This window comes from Phycomyces blakesleeanus (genome assembly GCF_001638985.1).
Source record: "Phycomyces blakesleeanus NRRL 1555(-) unplaced genomic scaffold PHYBLscaffold_3, whole genome shotgun sequence".
Taxonomy (NCBI): Eukaryota; Fungi; Mucoromycota; class Mucoromycetes; order Mucorales; family Phycomycetaceae; genus Phycomyces; species Phycomyces blakesleeanus.
Window position 1 is genome coordinate 2,992,533 of NW_017265136.1, and position 18,544 is coordinate 3,011,076.

General features: G+C 34.5%; 8 protein-coding genes across 8 annotated transcripts; 1 reads left to right on the top strand and 7 right to left on the bottom strand.

The window, feature by feature from the left end:
• Positions 1 to 3,736: 3,736 nt before the first annotated feature.
• On the bottom strand, positions 3,737 to 4,247 carry PHYBLDRAFT_62196 (hypothetical protein; the record flags this gene model as incomplete). The annotated part of the gene is made up of 2 exons (XM_018440927.1): positions 3,737 to 3,972; positions 4,046 to 4,247. 2 exons carry the CDS (start codon positions 4,245 to 4,247, stop codon positions 3,737 to 3,739), a joined length of 438 nt encoding a protein of 145 aa, XP_018297079.1.
• A 2,189-nt stretch (positions 4,248 to 6,436) lies between these two features.
• Positions 6,437 to 7,745, bottom strand: PHYBLDRAFT_164124 (hypothetical protein; the record flags this gene model as incomplete). Its single annotated transcript, XM_018434944.1, has 5 exons — positions 6,437 to 6,793; positions 6,881 to 7,107; positions 7,174 to 7,218; positions 7,418 to 7,496; positions 7,563 to 7,745. 5 exons carry the CDS (start codon positions 7,743 to 7,745, stop codon positions 6,437 to 6,439), a joined length of 891 nt encoding a protein of 296 aa, XP_018297080.1.
• A 2,101-nt stretch (positions 7,746 to 9,846) lies between these two features.
• Positions 9,847 to 10,859, bottom strand: PHYBLDRAFT_62194 (hypothetical protein; the record flags this gene model as incomplete). The annotated part of the gene is made up of 3 exons (XM_018440926.1): positions 9,847 to 9,950; positions 10,099 to 10,136; positions 10,318 to 10,859. The coding sequence occupies 3 exons, from the start codon at positions 10,857 to 10,859 to the stop codon at positions 9,847 to 9,849; spliced, it is 684 nt and encodes a 227-aa protein (XP_018297081.1).
• Positions 10,860 to 11,165: 306 nt separating this feature from the next.
• On the bottom strand, positions 11,166 to 11,567 carry PHYBLDRAFT_62193 (hypothetical protein; the record flags this gene model as incomplete). Its single annotated transcript, XM_018440925.1, has 1 exon — positions 11,166 to 11,567. One exon carries the CDS (start codon positions 11,565 to 11,567, stop codon positions 11,166 to 11,168), a length of 402 nt encoding a protein of 133 aa, XP_018297082.1.
• A 186-nt stretch (positions 11,568 to 11,753) lies between these two features.
• PHYBLDRAFT_164126 (hypothetical protein) lies at positions 11,754 to 12,332 on the bottom strand (the record flags this gene model as incomplete). Its single annotated transcript, XM_018434945.1, has 3 exons — positions 11,754 to 11,958; positions 12,016 to 12,146; positions 12,210 to 12,332. The coding sequence occupies 3 exons, from the start codon at positions 12,330 to 12,332 to the stop codon at positions 11,754 to 11,756; spliced, it is 459 nt and encodes a 152-aa protein (XP_018297083.1).
• Positions 12,333 to 12,946: 614 nt separating this feature from the next.
• On the bottom strand, positions 12,947 to 14,740 carry PHYBLDRAFT_62191 (hypothetical protein; the record flags this gene model as incomplete). Its single annotated transcript, XM_018440924.1, has 3 exons — positions 12,947 to 13,757; positions 13,818 to 14,404; positions 14,462 to 14,740. 3 exons carry the CDS (start codon positions 14,738 to 14,740, stop codon positions 12,947 to 12,949), a joined length of 1,677 nt encoding a protein of 558 aa, XP_018297084.1.
• A 114-nt stretch (positions 14,741 to 14,854) lies between these two features.
• Positions 14,855 to 15,370, bottom strand: PHYBLDRAFT_141099 (hypothetical protein; the record flags this gene model as incomplete). Its single annotated transcript, XM_018430526.1, has 2 exons — positions 14,855 to 15,121; positions 15,200 to 15,370. 2 exons carry the CDS (start codon positions 15,368 to 15,370, stop codon positions 14,855 to 14,857), a joined length of 438 nt encoding a protein of 145 aa, XP_018297085.1.
• Positions 15,371 to 17,336: 1,966 nt separating this feature from the next.
• Positions 17,337 to 18,424, top strand: PHYBLDRAFT_62190 (basic-leucine zipper transcription factor; the record flags this gene model as incomplete). Its single annotated transcript, XM_018440923.1, has 4 exons — positions 17,337 to 17,657; positions 17,714 to 17,980; positions 18,097 to 18,195; positions 18,266 to 18,424. The coding sequence occupies 4 exons, from the start codon at positions 17,337 to 17,339 to the stop codon at positions 18,422 to 18,424; spliced, it is 846 nt and encodes a 281-aa protein (XP_018297086.1).
• Positions 18,425 to 18,544: the final 120 nt, after the last annotated feature.

Here is an 18,544-nt window from a genome sequence, read left to right on the forward strand (position 1 = left end):
AGAACTTAGTGTTACAATATAATTTCGGACTATTCATGTTATTACTATTGTATTTTACTAGAGTCAATTCTCATCTAAACTGCCTTCTGTTTGAAAGCCCACTTTTTTTTCTTCTTTTTCTTTATTTTTTTCTTATTTCTTTTTTTTCTATTTCTTTTCCGCTTTATTTACTTTTATTCTGGTTGATATATTTGAGTTCACACCCTGTTAAGCAATTTGTTTTTATTATTCTATTGTTATATTTATTCTTAATGTTTTTTCTTTTATTATTATTGTGGTTGCTGATAGTATTACAAGTCCTTGCCGTGTTGATTAATGGACAAGAACAAAAAGATAAAACGCGGTTATTGTATATGTGTTTCTTTATTAATTATTTTCTTTTTCTCTCCTCAGCTCATTAGCTCCTCAGCTCATTAGATCCTCAGCTCATTAACTCATCAGCTCATCATAAAGACATACCAACAGCAGAAATTTATCTGGTAAGTCTGAATAATGTATTTATTTATTTTATTCTTATATCTAATTTTGTTTATTTTCTATCTCTGTTGGTACTGCCAACATTTCTATGTACCTAATTGAATGGCTTGTCTTTGAAAACTGGTTTTCTTTGGTAAGTAATAAAGCCAAACTTTATTCCATGATCTTTACTAATGCATTTTATTAAACCTTTCAGAACAACAGTCAATGTGCACTATGCCTGGTTCTGACAAAAGTACTGGTAAGTAACCATACTATTTAAATTAAAGAAAAATAAATATTTATATAATTTAATATAGTTGAATAATTTTTTAGCCTTCTTTTACTAGTGAAATACTGTAAACACACGTTTCTTTTTAGGATTCTATTGTATTGGAAGTATTTATATATTATAATATATGAAAGAGTTTGTTATTATGTTAATTATGTAGTAGCTTATATATTAGATTAGACAATATATTGTCAAGCCGTACATATTATAAGCAAGAAGCTTTTTTTTTTAAATAAAACCAATTTTCCAAAACAATCCCTATAAAAATATTTAAAATGAAGTGCAAGAAGTGTTGCAGTATTATGGCATGTGTGAATCCTATAGTTTAGCCGTGCATAATTGTCCAATAAAAGTGTTTAGATTTGGAAGACAGTATACATAAATCCTGTTTCTTCTGTTAAATGATCCAATAGAATATCATTATTTCAGTAGACAGTTTTCTATCAAAAATAGATTTTTTATTGGAATCTCTGTTTCAAATCAAGTTTAATTTAATGTAACATCCAAAAAAAAGATGCCATAATTTGATTATTCTCTCTGCGATTAAATAGTTTAAAAGAACCTTACATTTCTATATGAATCATTATAAGTTCAGAAGTTACATGGACAACTCACAGGTAACATAACATATTGCGAACAGAATCTATAAATGCCAAATTTAAGAATTTAAGTATTCTGTCACTCAGAATTCCCCATACTATCGTGTGGTAATCCAGACACTTGGTTGTTGGATTTATTACATCTAAGATCATATTCCTATTATTATAGTAAAACAGCTATCATTACAAGAACAAATGAATAATTTATTTATTTTACTTATGGTAAATCAATAAGACCAATAATTAATTACAGTAAGTACTGTAATTATGACAGCTCAGTAAGCACTGAGTTAATATGAGGACACTGCAATTAGATTAAATTATAAACATAGCAGTACCAGCTCTCTAATATCTAAATGAACTCAGACTTAAGAAATTAAGATGTGACTGACAAAGCAGATCGTGTTTTGATATAAAAAGAACAACTTTGTATTCTTTAATAAAGACAACCTATATACAGTCTCAAAGTATTCTTATATACATCTCAATCTTTTTACTGTTGATTTTATTCTATAAAACTTCACATATCACATATGCGTAGAAATCTAATTCCCCAGTGGTGGTCTCTTTTCCCTTCTCTTGGTCGTTGGCTTTTGGATATCTTCCATTACTGTCAACGTTTGGCTTGGATCCCTCAACACTGCAGATTGTCTCGCACAATTTTGCTGTATAAGAAAGGCGACCCCCATAACCCTGGTAACTGGCATCCAATTGCTCTCCAGAACTCAGCTGGTAAACTGTATTCTGCCATTGTTGATCATCTCATGCGTGATGTGCTGGAGTCTATTGTCCCAAAAAACCAAAAGGGATTTATGCCTACACCTGGATGCTTTGAACACAACTTCTATGTACATGCCATGATTTGTAAGGCGCAATGCAAGGATCTTCCTCTGTATATCTGCTCATATGATCTGAAGGATGCTTTTGGGAGTGTTTCTCATGCTAGGATTTGGGATGCACTGATTTATGCTGGTTTGGACAAACCATCTGTGCCGTTGGTGATGGGCATGTACAATAATATTTTGTGTTGAGTTCACACACCGTCTGGTCCGTCTCATCTTATCAATCTCATGCGCGGCACTAAGCAGGGCGATCTGTCATCTCCTTTGATCTTCACTCTCTGTCTGTTGGAACTTACATACCATCTCAATGCACTCCAACCAGACACTTAATCGTCCTTCCATAATCATCTTCTTCTTGCTGATGATCTGATCATTTTCTCTCATGACCCAGCTCACTTCCGTCTTTTGCACTCCACCATTGTTGGATTTATGAATGAGCACAAATTGACCATCAATGCCAGTAAGACCTGTTTCTCCACTACCAAACTGGAACATCGCACTCGTAACCATCATCTTTGCAATCGTCGCATGCATCTTGAATACCGCGAGACAATATCTTGTATTGATTTGAATGACAACTGCAAATACGTGGGGAACTCTGTGGGATTACAACAATGTAGAATTTTTGGTAGCTTCAAGTCTCTTCTGGGCCGCATAGATAAGGAACTCAAGACTGTTGCCAACTCCAAACTGCGCATCTTCCAGAAACATCATGCCATCAAGACCTTTATCCTGTCACAGCTTGAATACTTTGTTTGACTGAATGGTCTCAGCCCATATCATGCCAAGCAACTGGGCCAGACTCTGCGTAAATCTGTTTGGAAATTCTGTCAGCTCCCTGCTAGTGCATCTCTTTCTCTCTTCCACTTGCCTGTTTATCAGTGAGGTCTTGGCTACGGTTAAATAAAGGTTTACAGATGTTTTAAAGCCAGATTTGAACTACCAATAGAGATCATATCTCTATGAGTTTTCAAAATTAGACCAATGTTTTTAAGCTAAAAACCAGTTATTTTTTGTGTTCTATATATCTGTGTTTTAATATCTTTTTATGCAAATTACTCTGCGAATATTTGTCCTATTAAAATGACAAAACCGAATTCGAATAATCTAACTTTAATAGATATTAATCAATAGTAGTAACATTTTGGTACTTTTTTTGTTGTGAAAATAATACAGTTGTAAAATTTATATAAAAAAGATAACAAATATGCTTTTAGATAATTGACTACGGATTGTATATATTAGACTTTTTTCAATTATATATTGTTGTGAACAACATGTTAAAGTTATGGTTTTTTGAAAATTCTGATTTGATTCTGACTGGATGTGTTTAACACCTTTTAATTTTTTTTAGTTAATTATTTTTTTAATATATAAAGCTTATATTATATCTTTTATTAGATATAGAATGATATTATTCTTTTGATATATTTGAAATAAAATGTATTTATGTTTTATTTTTATATTTTTATTTTTATATTCTTTTATAATTATTTTAATATTATTAAAGCAAATTCATTTAAGTTAATATTTCATATACTTTTTTATTAAAACATTGTAAAGTCAGTATATTCTTCATTTTTATCATCTTCTAAATATTCATAAGTTATAAATATTGGGTTTTTAACATTACTTCCAAAGGAAATCTCAGCTAACATCTTTAGTATTTCTTGCCACAATCTGTTCTCATATTTTTTCCATATAAATTCTATTAACATCCATGGCATCATGTGTCTTGTTCTCAATCTGGTCTTGCAGCTCATATTTATGGCATTCCACAGACCTATGTAATGAAAGATGATAAAATAATCTTATGTTTTATAGTATTTTATCTTTTATAGTGTTGATATTAATACCATCAAATATAATATACTCAACATTGTGATTGACTGTTCTATGAGTATAGTTCATATCAAACACTGATAACAATCTCCCATATGAAGTCCAGCAATCTGTATGAATAACTCTATTGTGGTTTACATACATCTTTATCACTTGAAGAAGAGTTGCAGCATCTCTCTGAGGAACTGCCATCAAAAATGTTTTTTGTTCTACCATTTTTTCAATACCCTCCAGAACCCAAGTAACTTCTACTTGATATCCTCAGTGATATTTTTTTCTCAAGCTTGCTTTCATCAATTTCAACAACAATAGATTGTCTATTGGCATCAATACTTTCTATATACTTATTTAATATATTTACATATAATTAACTCTTATAAACTTAACAATTCTCATGATATTGATAGTTAAATCTATTTGAATTAACTACTGAATACTAGCAATAAGATGTCTTACAGTTTCTGGAGAAACAGCAAGCATAATTCCCATTGTCATTCTAGAAATCCAGTTTAACCAGTAGTGTATTGATTATATTACAACATTATAGTAAAGATGTCTTTATACAAAGAAAGAATCCAATCTTTCAGACTTTTTTCTCTTTTGTAACATGTTGCTCCTATGCTGTTTACTCTACTGAATCTGTAACTGTAGCCTCTGTCTTTTTCAAATATATAATCTATAGAACTGCTATCAGAACACGTAAAAATAATATGATTTCTAGAATATAAAGTATCTTATGCAATCAAATATATTTATATATACTAAATATTAATATAAGATAAATAAAAGTAACTTTTTTACTTACTGTTTTGCAACTTCAGATGTATATGTTGACATTATAATATAGCTCAAAGGAAGAATAGATAATGAACAAACTGATAAAGAAGATTGATTATTCATTGAAAAATAAATAAAGTAGAAATAAAAGAAATAAAAAAACAAATAAATATAATATTTAAACAAAATAAAAGCCGCCAAAAAAACTTTTTTGTGACATAGCACGTGACTAAGCCACACAAACTATATTATTTATAAGATTATAACATTTAAAATAGATGTTATAACCTTTATAATTGTATTTTCTCTATCCATTGGTAACATTATATAATAATCAAACTAAATACATGTAGCTCAAAGTCAAGACATTGTTTTAAGTATATACACAACATATTACGTCACAAATTAAAAAAGAAAATAAACTTTAAAATAATTAATAATAATTATTTAAATCGTAAATCTTAGGGGACAGGGGGTTTTTGGATGATGGGGACAGGGTGTTACACAAGCTTATAGTGAGTAGTCCAGCAGATAATTAGAGGCGTGACTACTTTTAACTTGTCCAGCAGACATTTATTGTTTCTGTGTGTAATACCCTGTCCCCCAAAAACCAGTCACCCCCTGTTCCCATCCAGTATAATCACTTGTCTTTATTCACTAAGAAAAATCATGCAAAAGTGGAAGAACATTTGTCCGTAACTTTTCATTTTCATTTTTATTTATTTTTAAAAAATTCATAACTCGTTCAAAAAAATAGATAGAAATATAAGAGTAAGATGGTTGGTTTCATTGATTTTTTCTGCATAAAGTGAGTATTTGTTTGTTTTGCAATATTTTTTGAATCACGTTTAATGAGTGAATTACAAAAGTTCTGTACATTTCATTTGTGAAAGATTGAACAAAAAAACAACAATTTGAAAATATTAGTAAAAATCACTTGCAAATGCTTTATATCAATAGAAAATAGTAAAAAAACGTTTCAGTAAAAGTTTTAGACCATATTATTATGTAGAAAAGATATTTATTAGCAAAAATAATCTATCTCGAATGGTTAAAAACGTGAAAAAAAGTGTATATTTTGCTTGTTTATTCAACCAAAACATAATAAATTAACTTCAAATTTTGGATATAAAGATGTATGTATTTTTTCAGCAATACGGCAAAATATCCAAGCTTTAGAATTTGAATTAAGACAGAAATCTATCAAAAGCTATGCGTCGTTTCTGTTTTACATCTTTTATGGTAAAATTCACGTCTGTGATTGGATGAAGATCTTAATCAGATTGCTTATAAACGCACAGACTGTGTACTCCAAAAAATAAAAGCCAATTATATAGTCTTCCAATTAGTTGGATGCCAATAATATTCGTATCTGGGTTTTACATGTAACATTAAAATTAAAGACAGACTGGGTGCAATTGTGTTTGTTAAAAAATTAAAGAAAAAAATAGGAGTAAAGTATATTAAAAGATAGAAAGATAGATAAGTTATATATGTGTGAGGTCAATAATATTGGAAGAATTTACGGGAGAATTTGTAGGAGAGTTAGTGGCAGTAGTAGTAATTGTAGTAGTAGTAGTGGAGGGTAAAAGATAAGACTTGTTCTTTGGGAACTGACCCCAATGATTTCAACTTTTGGAAAAGCAGTCAATGATACTCTCTCTACGGATAGCATCAAAATACAGCGTATTTACCTCAGGCCAGGACCGATGTACATGAGGCTTCACTTTAATTGTTGTCCAGTGGCACCCATGTACATGGTGCAAGACCATTGGCAATGGCTTTCTTTTGAGAGGCTTCCGATCATGGAGGGGAAGGAAAGTTACAGGCAAGACGCTCCGATCGTCCGAGTACACACAAACAGGCTTGTTATAGGTGTCAGCTATTATCTGAGCACAGTCTGGTGCAGAGAACCACATAGAGGAAGGGCAAGATGGGATATTTTCCCCAAGAGCAGGGTCAATCTCGGAGCCAAAGGCAATGACCTCTGTCACTTTGGCAACATCAATGCCAAAGTTGTGCTTGTAAAGTTTACCATGGGTTGCCATCGTGGCCAACATCTTCTTCTTCACCAAAGGAAACTGATCCTCTCCACCCTCTTTCAGGTGTGCAAATACACGGAAACCGCACCAACCATTGGACTTGGGGTTAAACGTCAACGAAATGTCAGCTTGGTCGATTTGAGCAGGCAGAGCAAAGTCATGCACATTTTTGTTTTGTTTTTTTGGACTAGGCAAATTGTACCAGTAGTCGTCTTGAAGATGTTTAGGTCTTTTAATTCCAGAGGAATATTTTTTAGCTAATAAGAAACAAAAAACAATGTAACATTTAGCATTTAATTTTAGTAAAATATCTTATTGGTTACCTTCTTCGAGAGGCTCTTGCTTTTTAGCGAAATTGGTTGTTTTAGCTATAGAGAAAACATGCAATGTGTGAGCAAACCATACAAAATATTTTGTGATTCATTTATAAGTTATCAAAAATTATCTTCTTTGAGAGGCTCTTGTTTTTCAGCGAATTGGGTTACTTTTTTTATTTCTTTTATGACTAGAAATAGTAAGCATTAGATATTACATTGTAATTTCACAAAAAAAACAATTATAAATTACTTTTTTTGAGAGGCTCCTCCTCTAAGAACTCCTTCATCACTTCTTTAAGTCCTTCTTTCAAAATACTTCTGATATCATTCTAAAGAAATAAAGAATAAATATGTATTAGATTGTGAAATCATGTTTGTGTATATTGCATGCTTACTTTGTTCTTTTGCACAAGGAGATGTCTGTGCTTGTGACGGACAAAGTCCTTTGGGAGAGCAGTTTTCCTTTTGACGTGCTTAGGTCTTCCAGGAGCTTTGATCTTACTTGCCAAAGGAAATACAAAATTTGGATGGTCAATTATTTCACCAGCATTGTCAACAAGTTCATCAACCATTGCCATAAGATTCTGGACTTGTTGATTCCCTTCACACTGACGAAACAATTGTTCAAGCTTTGTTATACATTTCACCCACGGGGCAGGCTTTTCAATGTCGATTTTCTGTAGAGAAACGTCACATTCCAGTTGCTTCAAACGTTCACCCAAAGAAGAAGACAGAATCCATCTTTCAGGAATGTCTGATAATAGCAACATACGATCTCTTGGCAGATCATGGCGACAAGGAAGACCAAACACCACTTTTACTCTGCAATTGCAAAGCTCACCAGGTACAACCTCTTCTAGAAGCTCAGCACAGATGGTAATCAAACCAATTCTGGAGACGTGGTGAATCAATCTATGGAGGCGAGGTTCATGGTATATTCTGGCATCTGTGATAGTTGCCTCATTCAACTCAAGGTTCTGATAGTCGCCCTCAAACTGGAGAATATAGGAGCAAATTTGCTCAAATGAAGAGTTCAATGACTGAAGAGCCGAGATTTTTCTTTTCAGAGCATTATGGCCACTCTTGACACGTTGTGTTGTCACACAGCCAAAATGTTTTAATTGACTAGTGAGGTAGCCAGCCCACTTTTTCTTGCACGGCATCCACTCATCTTCAAAGTACTTTTCTAGAGTTCTTTTTTCTACAACCTTTGTAGAATCATCATCATTGTCTTCTAGCTGCTCTTTACTTTGGAAATCTTTTCAAGATGACAGCGATTTGAAAAGCTCAAGATTTTCATCAAAGACATCGCGTTTATCTCCGAAGATCATTTTGTTGACTAAATGTGTGCACAACTCTTTTTCTTTTCCTGGCTTCATTGTTTTTTTTGCCATTTTGGCAATGTTGTTGATCATATGCCAACCACACAGAAGCTTCTTGGCCAAGGGGAACTCGGAATCAAGCGCATTCATCAATGCTTTACATTTGTCTGTAACAAATATAGGGGCTTTAGCAACCCCCTCCAAAACAATTGCTTTCAGAGACTTCACAAACCAAACATAGCTCTTCTCTGTCTCATCGGCTACCCATGCAAAGGCCACAGGAAAGCTCTTCAACCTTTCTCCACCTAGGTTACTGACACCCTCTACGCAAACCAATGGCATCTTCGCGCAGTTTGTCTTGTATGTAGCATCCACAATAAAGACATCGGGGAAACGTCGAGCTCTCTTGATCATTATATTGTTTGTAAAAAATATATGAGTGAGTCTATTTCTCTCATTAAACTCGTAGAGAATGGAAAATCCCTTTGCTTCCATTGTTCTGATGAGCTCAGTAGTGCCATGGGCAGACTCCTCATCACCACAAGTAGCATTGTACTTGAGATTGTTGATATTGCTGATCCTCAGCTTTCTCATTCCTGTCACCTTGTCACTTGTTGCCTTCTGAACATCACGGGACTTGGCGTGATTCTCCAACATTGTCTTTGCAATAGTGGCATCTTCAGCAGTCAAAAGAGACATTCTTTCTTGGTAAGAAGAAGCCAAATTCTCAGGGGTGACAGGGTGGTTGTGGCAATGTTCGTTTTCCCCATAGGCGGGCAAAGGAAGATATATTTCGCTTTTCTTCTTATAAGAAAATTTTAAGAGATAGGGGCATCCAGTAAGAGAAGAGTTGGGTGTCTTCTTTCTTTTCTCATCACTTATATTGCGCTTGTCACAATAAACACTAGCCTTTGAACAAGCAATGTGAAGAATAGGAAATTTTTCGTCCTTAATCTTAATGGTGAAGTTATTAGAAAGGGCATAATCGTTTACAGCTTGAAGAACACTCTGCTTGTCAGGATAACCATTCTCGGGGAATGAGAGTGTTGTTTTAAGCGAGTACATCTTCTCAATAGGGGTATTGAAGTCGGTGTTCATATTTAATAAAAGAGCACTGCAGTTATATAAGTATTTTTATTGATTCATGTACGCAATGTACGCAATGTATGCAATGTATGCAATGTACATAACGTAAAAAAGGCATCATATCTTGTTATTTAGAAATATTATTTTTTATTCTTACAACTAAATGTTAATGACTTTAAGAAAGGGGGTGTTTTTATTTTTCCCGGGAAATTGGAATGATCTAAAGATGGGGACAGGGGTGTGCTTATAAAGAATGGGGACGGGGGGTTCTTCAAGACACTTTATAGCCGGGCCTCGGACTCGCAGTCACCTTAAATTGTGTGGTGCCGTTACCCCCCATCCCCATAGCCAAAAACCCCCCGTCCCCTAAGATCGCTGTATTTAAATATATTATATTTCACTCAATATTTATATGTCTTTTGTGGGAATTTAACTGGAGATCTACAGATTGCGTTATGACATTATAACTGAACGTCTATATTTTCTGGTATGTCATAAATATTTAACTGAAAATGAGGCTTACATACCAGAAAATAAGAACTTTCATAGTTTACTAAGTCACTTTAAAAATTGTTTTAATTTACAGAATGTTTTTTTTAAAAAAAAAGAGAAATAATTATATTTTTATTGATTATTTAATCAACGAAAATATACTTCATATTTATCTTTTAAGGATTGAATGGAACAAAGTAATTGCTGCTATATGTCATATATATGCTTTGCTTTGTTGTCTGTTGTATACTGTGCTAATGTGGCGAGGTCTTGATGTGATTGATGCAGTGTTTGATTTGTTTGAATGCACTGATTGAAGAAAAGGGAGGAGCAATTGTTTGTGATGATGGGTTGCGGGATTGGTATGACATTGTGTTCATAGGTAGGGTTTAAAGGAGTGGTTGAGAAGTGCAAAGAAAAGGCAGTGTGCATTTTTAACAAATACATATGCTTGCATGGTTTTTGTCTTCTTTCAAAATCGAAACAGGTATATTTCATAATCAGCCTATCTGTAACCTCAACTACATATGCTGTGTTCTCATCAACAAATGACTGCACTTGCCAGCTACTGTTTTCTGCTGATACTGAAGCAACAATCATTGTCTCTCTTGCATCATCATCAACTTCTTCTGCTTCCATCTCTCTGATTCTTTGCTGTCTAGTAAAAGAGCTCATTGCTCCATTGTTTGACATAACTCTTTCATACTCTTGTGTTAGATAGTACTCAACATCATGTATCCAGATAAAGATAAGTTTGTCTAATCTCTTATTTCTTGACCTCTTCATGAACATGGTTTTAAGCTGATTATGTCACGATTCAATATAGTTGTTTGTGAGCATATGAGAGAATTGCCGTTCATGATAAGCATGGGTCCAGATCTTAAACTTTTCTTCAGTGCACCATTTTTTTTCAAAGTAGCCTAAAAATAATTCTTGGTTACTGAATTCACTTTTGAATTCCACAAATTTTTGATGGAACTGGTCCAGATAGTCTTCATACACAATATCTTGAAGATATCTCATCATTTCACCACGAAGAAGACGAGCCTCAGAAGGTAAAGCACTTGGAATCTTAACAGAGTCAGACAGCTTTCTGTTCTATGCTTGAGTGACGTGAAAGATGCAGAATTGAATCTGTGTGGAAGGGAAAGTGGGCTGGATTGCATGTACTTCTGCTGAGCAGCAATCAATAGTAATTTGCTGAGGATTGATAAGCAAAAGGGAAGACTTCAAAAACTGTAGCCACTGTACAATAGGGCCAACACCCCAGTCATTTGTTACCATGAAAGCAACAGGCCATCCTCTACCAATTTCTTTGTCACAAACAAGAAGAGTATACAAAATCTCATCAATTTTGCCAGAGATAGCATGTGTAGTATCATAACAAAAGGAAACGGCATTTCTCATTTTAATCTGCTGTGTTGGTGACATAAAACCATAAGCAAATGCATTTGTGTTGGGAGAGTAACTCATATTGCCCTTAAAAATCGAAAAATTCATTGCAGGAAGCTTCTTATTTATCCATATCAAAAAAGAAACCATTTGATCTTTGTCAAAATGATACAATCTTTTGTTTATCTATAAACAATTGGTTAAATAAAATATTGTTTGAAATAAATGAGGTTTATTTATCTTGTTCATCAAGTTCCAAATGTCATAATAGTTGACCTTACAATCAGAACTTCTTTAATATGTATCAATAGCTCTCAACATGTCAATACGTATCTGGCTGGCAGATTTAGATGATTGCTCTAATTGCTGGGACGGTTCATGCAGATACTTTTTGGCAAGAGGAAGAGTACAATTATCCTCACAGATATTACCAGGAGTATGATCAGCATGATCTTTGGTCAAGATTATCTCATACCACTCAGGTGTCTTAAAGAATCCTCTGATGCAAAGAAGAGCAGGACACTTATTTTTCTTAGTTCTCTTTTGAACTACTCACATCTCTGCCTTAGATTCATAAGTTCTTGAATGATGACACGAGTACTCCTGTGAGAAACACATCTTAATGCCACTGTTTTTGGCTTCTTCAGCAGTGATATCAGTATGTCGTTTGTTGGAGTTACGAATAGTCTATTTTACTGCACAGGATTCACCAAGTTCTATAAGACATTCTTTCCACTCAGATGTTCTAACTCTAATAGTACTGTTGAGTCTAAGTGTCATTACTCTGGGAATAGATGAGCACTCCAATACTTCTGAAATTGTTGCACGAGTGTAAATGTTTTCATTCATTGGTATAATATTGACAGTAGACATGTTTAATAGCAATATGTGTAAATAAAAAAACGCACTTTCAGGGGATATAGAATCTTTATTTCAAACAAACAATTCAAAAACAAGAAAAAGTATTGGCAGTCACTATTTCGGTGAAATATTTATGACATACCAGGAAATATAGACGTTCTAATCACCACGGAAGATTTTCGATATCAAATTTGGAAATATTTTACTCACATACATTTTGATTAGTCTATATAACCCAGATTAATCGGAATATCAAATTTGACCCATTTTATGAGACTTGTCAACTACATAAGACAATTTTAAAAGTGCAAGTATCCATAAATGGACCATCTCAATATTTTGGCAAAACCGAAAAATGACTTGGTGAAAATCACAATTTTTTTTATTGAATAATTTTTTTTATTAATAAAGATAAAAAAAAATCAATATTGTCAATTCAAAAACAAGGAAACAAAGAACCAGTAGGAGCCAAATTTACTGAGATTGATGACAAGCTTGTTGTTAAATTCTGTGTGCATATCAAGCTTACATACAATCTTCAGCTGATTGAGTGGAGTAGATGCATCATTGGAAACACTTTGTGCGAGGAGGTAGTTGTTAACTTGAGCGTGGGGACTACTCTAAACTCAATAGTGTTCTACTCTCAAAGAGGAGACCTTTCCAATAAATGGATGGACATGTTGGTCTCTACTCTCCTTGAGCATGAACACTGCAAAGGTATTGTCACAGAGTGCTTTTGCTGTAATGTCATCAGTGTTGTTATTATCAGCAAAGTCTCTTGATCTACCGAACAGGATATTCTTAACATTGTTGTTAAAGTTTTCTTTAAAAAATTCTGCTGTGGAATTACCATACTTCTCTCTCATTTTGTCTTTGCTCACCCATGAACCACCATCAATGATGTGTCTCATTGCAGATTGCTTGGCGAACTTGAGACATACATCTCTTGAGGTGTTTAACCTATTGGTATGCATTAGGTGTTCACGGATGTGTTTGTTAAACTGCTCACCTTTTTCGGTCTCGTAGTGTAGAGCAGTTCCAAATCTTTGTAGATCGTCGGGCAGATGTGTGAGCAGATGAACCTTGGGCTTTGAGGAATACGGATTATGTCCTTTGATTTCACAGGTAATGACATAATGATGCCGTTCTTGGATAAGGCTTGTAACTGCCTTTTCAACTTCGTTGATGTACATATTATAATCATACCTTACTGCTTTAACAAACACCAAGGAGCAAAGACGGCCAAGACGGACAAAAGATGGAGTTATGAGAGAGAGTATACTATTATTTGCAAATTCTGTAACTAAGATAGTGGGTAGAATTTGCAGAAGAACTTTGTAATCCCTCCCAAGGAATGAGCCACAGTGTCGTAACTCTTGAGTGAACTTTCTTGAAATTCCTTGAGAGTTTTCATAACCCTTGAGGGCTTTGGACAATCTAGCCATTTAGTTAGGATATTTCTTTAGTACAACCTTTACCAAATCATTGACTAGATACTTAGCAACTCCAAGAAGTATGTTATGCAGAACTTCAACTGAAGTATCTGTCGATGAATCGAATGACTGTAGTTCCAACAATGCATCTGTTGCCCTATTTGTGAAGCATAGGTTGCTTGCTGTCAGAGCATTTCCAGTCAAAGGAGCATCTGGAATAGTCGATCCATGTCCCGAGGTAGACGCAACAGCAAGATAGTGTGCCTTTGTTCTTGCTGTGTGTCTACCAGTATAATACGAAGAGCTTTGGAGGTTGGGCATGGATCTTTGTAAATGGACATAACATTTGCGGCATGGGTACAGACTTGTCGGTGTGCGCAAACCACATAGTTCAGAATGGCATGGAGTGTCTGCCTCGATCCAAAGGAATGGTGATGCTACTAAGACGTTTTCGTTGTCTTTGGCAGAGAACATCACCAGTCCATTTTCGAGCCTTTTGCAATCTTCAACGATTTTAGACAACAAGGACATCCCACTTGCCCCCTTTTTCTTGGGAATAGCAGAGAGAAAGTGGATGTTTTCAATTGAAGACCTCTCTTTGTAGGAGAGAGCAGCAAACTTCATTGACCGGCTTTTGTACGGGTTATATTGCTTTGATCAGTTTCCGAAGGTGTCGTTGGTGAAGAGTATAATGGGCGATATCCTCACCTTGTAAAACAACTTTGGATCAATCGGCTTTCCGGTTTCGTCTAGTACGTGCCGTTTTAAGAAATGAGGCTCTTCCGGCAAGGACTTGTGCCTGGGAATCAAATGAGAGACTTTCCTAGGTGAGACGCTGTAGCATAGGGCAACATCAACAGGGGTCAAGTCAACACCAAGAAGAGTTTCAAGCTTTATGCTAGTAGATTCAACTTCGATGCCAATGAACTGACCGCCTTCCAGAATATAAACCATGTAGCCTTGAACAAAAACGGCTGAGTTATCCATGGTATGGAATGATTATACTAGGAAACGGGCTGGAGTAGAACTATTCATAAAGTTAACAATATCACCAGACCAAAAATCTACGCCGTTGTGGGTGAACATAGATTGTTGATAGTATCAATGTGTTCTCCACTTTTCGCCTTGTTGTAGACAAATGAACTGGTTAGGAGTGCGGTCAGGGAGGGAAAACATGTTTCTTGCTTTCTTGGGGTTGGCAGCAAGAAACCGGACGTGGTCTGAAGGCAAGTTGATATAAGCAGACGTGGTATTGTTTTCCAGCAACTGGATATCGACTTTTGTGGATGGAAATACAGGAATCTTGGACTTTTTCCTGGTCTGATAGTTCAAGAGGGCATCCAAACGAGGTAACTTGAACGGGGACTTCTTTCAGATAGCTTTCTCGTGAAGCTTAAGGACAAGACATATGGTAAACAGGATCTTTTTCAAGATCCTGCGAGATACCATGTCATTATCGCCATCAACAAAGGCAAGCAGTACCATAGACTGGAGATCCGGGAATGGGTGGGTGTCTGATGTATACTGGTTCCATGTCGTATGCGATCCAGTTGCTTCTCTCAGTAAATTGAGATCTGCATCCAACGATGAGCTGGTATTGGATGCAGAAGACAACATACTATTTCTTATATGCATGTATAGGTGGTTGCCTGGACTTGGACTTTCAAAGGGGCTGGTCACTGCAAAAGGAGGGCCAATTTAGTATACTAAATCTTGACCAAATACTGTCTGAATGAATAAAATTCAGCATGAATTCGATCGGAATTTATGATGCCAATTTTTTAAAATTCGTGAGCTAAATGAATACAATTAGTATACTGAATTTTAGGAACGCAAAAAGAAAAAGTGTGATATACTTTTATGTGATATATTTTGGTTGTGAAAATATAGACGCACTTTTATCAGACCGCAGATTTTTCATTTTATATTGGTTTTGGGTTTTTTTTAAATACAGCACATAACATTCAACATCTTTTTATTACTATATATGGGTTGTTAAAGAAGAGATTTGGTCAAGATTTGGTCAAGATTTAGTCAAGATTTAGAGGTTTATGGGTCATTTTAAAGGTTTTTATTGGTTTGAAAAAATTTTCTTATTGTTCTAGCTATTTCTATTCGTCTACATCACTAATCGTCTTCTGTTGCAATTGGGTAGAAACATCACACTCGATGCCGTCATTTATTTTAGTGGATACTATGTTATTCCTTTCGAACATCCATTGGTCCACCCCTGATGCAATCGACCCCTACTGTATTCCATTGCTTGCTGCGGCACGCCTTCTTGGCCTGTTTGTTTACTTTTATAAAAAATAATTATAGGGTGGATTAGAAAGAATGTTCTAGGTATATTTATTTGAGAGCGACAGATTATTTAAAAAATATGAATGTACTTACAATAAAGTTAAACACGAGAACAGATGGATGTCTTTAACATAAAGATAGATATATCAACGTTTTAGTTAAATGTCTCAATTATAGTAATATTGTCTATAAAAATAATAACTTTTGTTAATACGATGCAAAGTAAATAAGACTATGGTTTGCTTACCAGACAGTTCAGAAAACAGAAGAGTTGACAAACACAAAATACAATGACATTGTCTATAAAATATAATCTTTTATTAGAATGAAATAAAGAGTATCAGACTATTTTTTGCTTACCAATTATTCAATACAATAGAAGAGGCAGCATGCGGGAAATGGAGATATTATCTATAAAATAATTTCTTTTCATTAGAATTACATACAAAGAAGTAGAATGATTATTTACTTACTTGTCTGTCTGTAGAGAATAAGAGTCGGTGTATAATCAAAAAAAGAGGACCGAGATAAAGACCAGTGACTATAGAGTGTATGGTATACATAAGAAAAATAATAAATACAAGTTGTATCTTAAAGGTGTACGTTAATATTTATACAACATACCATTTTGTAAACCCTCCCAAGGTATATGTCTTTGTTAACGGGCCAGAAAAATCTAAGCAGAATAATTAATACATAAATCGTGAATAAATATTCAAGTATATTTTTATTACCTTTTTATCATTACTTTTGAGACAGTTAAGGACTTTGTGGTTTAAAGCATAGTGTATCATGCTAGAATAAAAACAACAAGATGATTAGGTCTTGAAACTTTGATGTGAGTTGATGCTTACCATGTTAGACATTAAGAAAGAAGTAAAGAAGAAGAAAGAAAAAATTAAAAAAAAAATGGGGGAAATTCAAAATTATAATTTTATGACCGTTGACCCTGAGAAACTGATAGAATCAATGGAGCAAATTGAAAGTCATTCAACCCATCCCGATTGAGACAAGACATTACATACTAAACCATAATCTCTCACATCTTTGTAATGGATGTAAGCTATTACAAATGCCTTTCCAAGTCGGCTTATAAAGAAAAGTATAATATAGAGATCAAAATGCTATAAAGAGCATCATCAGAAAAATAATCTTTTGGTGCCTTACTTTTCACCTTTACATATGTTTTGATTTATTTTATTATTTTAAAGAAACCCGACTCTAATTATTAAAGTATTCACATTGTTTCCATTTCTTTCATTAGCCTTAAATATCTCAATTCATGTCTTCTAATACGCAGCAATCCAAAAAAACGAAAAAGACGACTACAAAAAAGTCTGTTCAACAAACTGCTGGGACAGCAGCAAGCACAAGACAATGGGAAATTCTTCCCAGCTTGAAAGTTAGCGCAGAGCTAGATGGTACTGTCCTGTCCACTTTGTCCATCATGAGCACCCGACTGAATGAATCTCATTCACTTCTGGAGAAGGTCTACCACAACATGGGAGCAATCAATGGCCAGAATAACAATTTGAACCATAGTCCCATCGGTCAGGCTCTTACTACAGGAGAATATATAAAGTACCGCCTTCCAACGGTTTCGGTAGGATATATACTAGTAATAGAATATTGCAAAGTTACTTACATTATATTTTGCAGAGATTGATCCATTCTCAAACACGAGCAGTTCTGGCAACAATGCCATTGACGGTCAATGAGGGCGCCTTCTCAACATCCAACCGTCCCATTGCTGATGTAGTGCAGAGCTACACACATCAGCAAGCTGAAGTAAAGTCTGTTTCGTCTGCAGTTGTGGAAGAGAAAACCCGAAGACATATTTTGTATATGCTTCAAAGGGCAAAAGCTTTGCCAGAAAAGATAGCTCGACAAAATCGGATTTCTCAACGCCGGTCCAGAAAGAGAAACGTAAGTATAGTCAACAGTTTTTGTGTAAACTATTTTAACTTTTTTTTCAGATTCTTGCAGACTACAAGGCAATTCACTTAGCTGACAAGACAAACCTTGAGTCTAAGTTTGGTTAGACTGTCGTTGACCTTCTGGACTATGACATGCTGTCTGATATTGAGTCAGATGAGGAGAAAAATAAAACAAGATATACTCCTAGAAATAGACATCCCTTGGTAAGGCTCTCATGATAAAAGTTATTTTTTTTAATACTTCTAACTCAAAAGTATTTATATTATAATGCAGATGGATGAATACTTTACTGTTTTGAAGAAACAGAGACTTGCTAACAAGGGACCAGACGTCATTGGCAATTCTGTCTATCCAATTATTTTGAGAAACACCAAGTTATCGAATGAGAAAAAGGCAAGTGTTGCTGCTTGGATTCACACACGCCAGCAATAAATCGTTATTTTGTTTATAAAGTGAATATAGTACTTTAATGATTTTTATTGATTGTGTTGAATGATGTGAGGTGAAGTGGTAAAATATAATCAGGCGGTATTGTCAAGATGAGAAGCACTT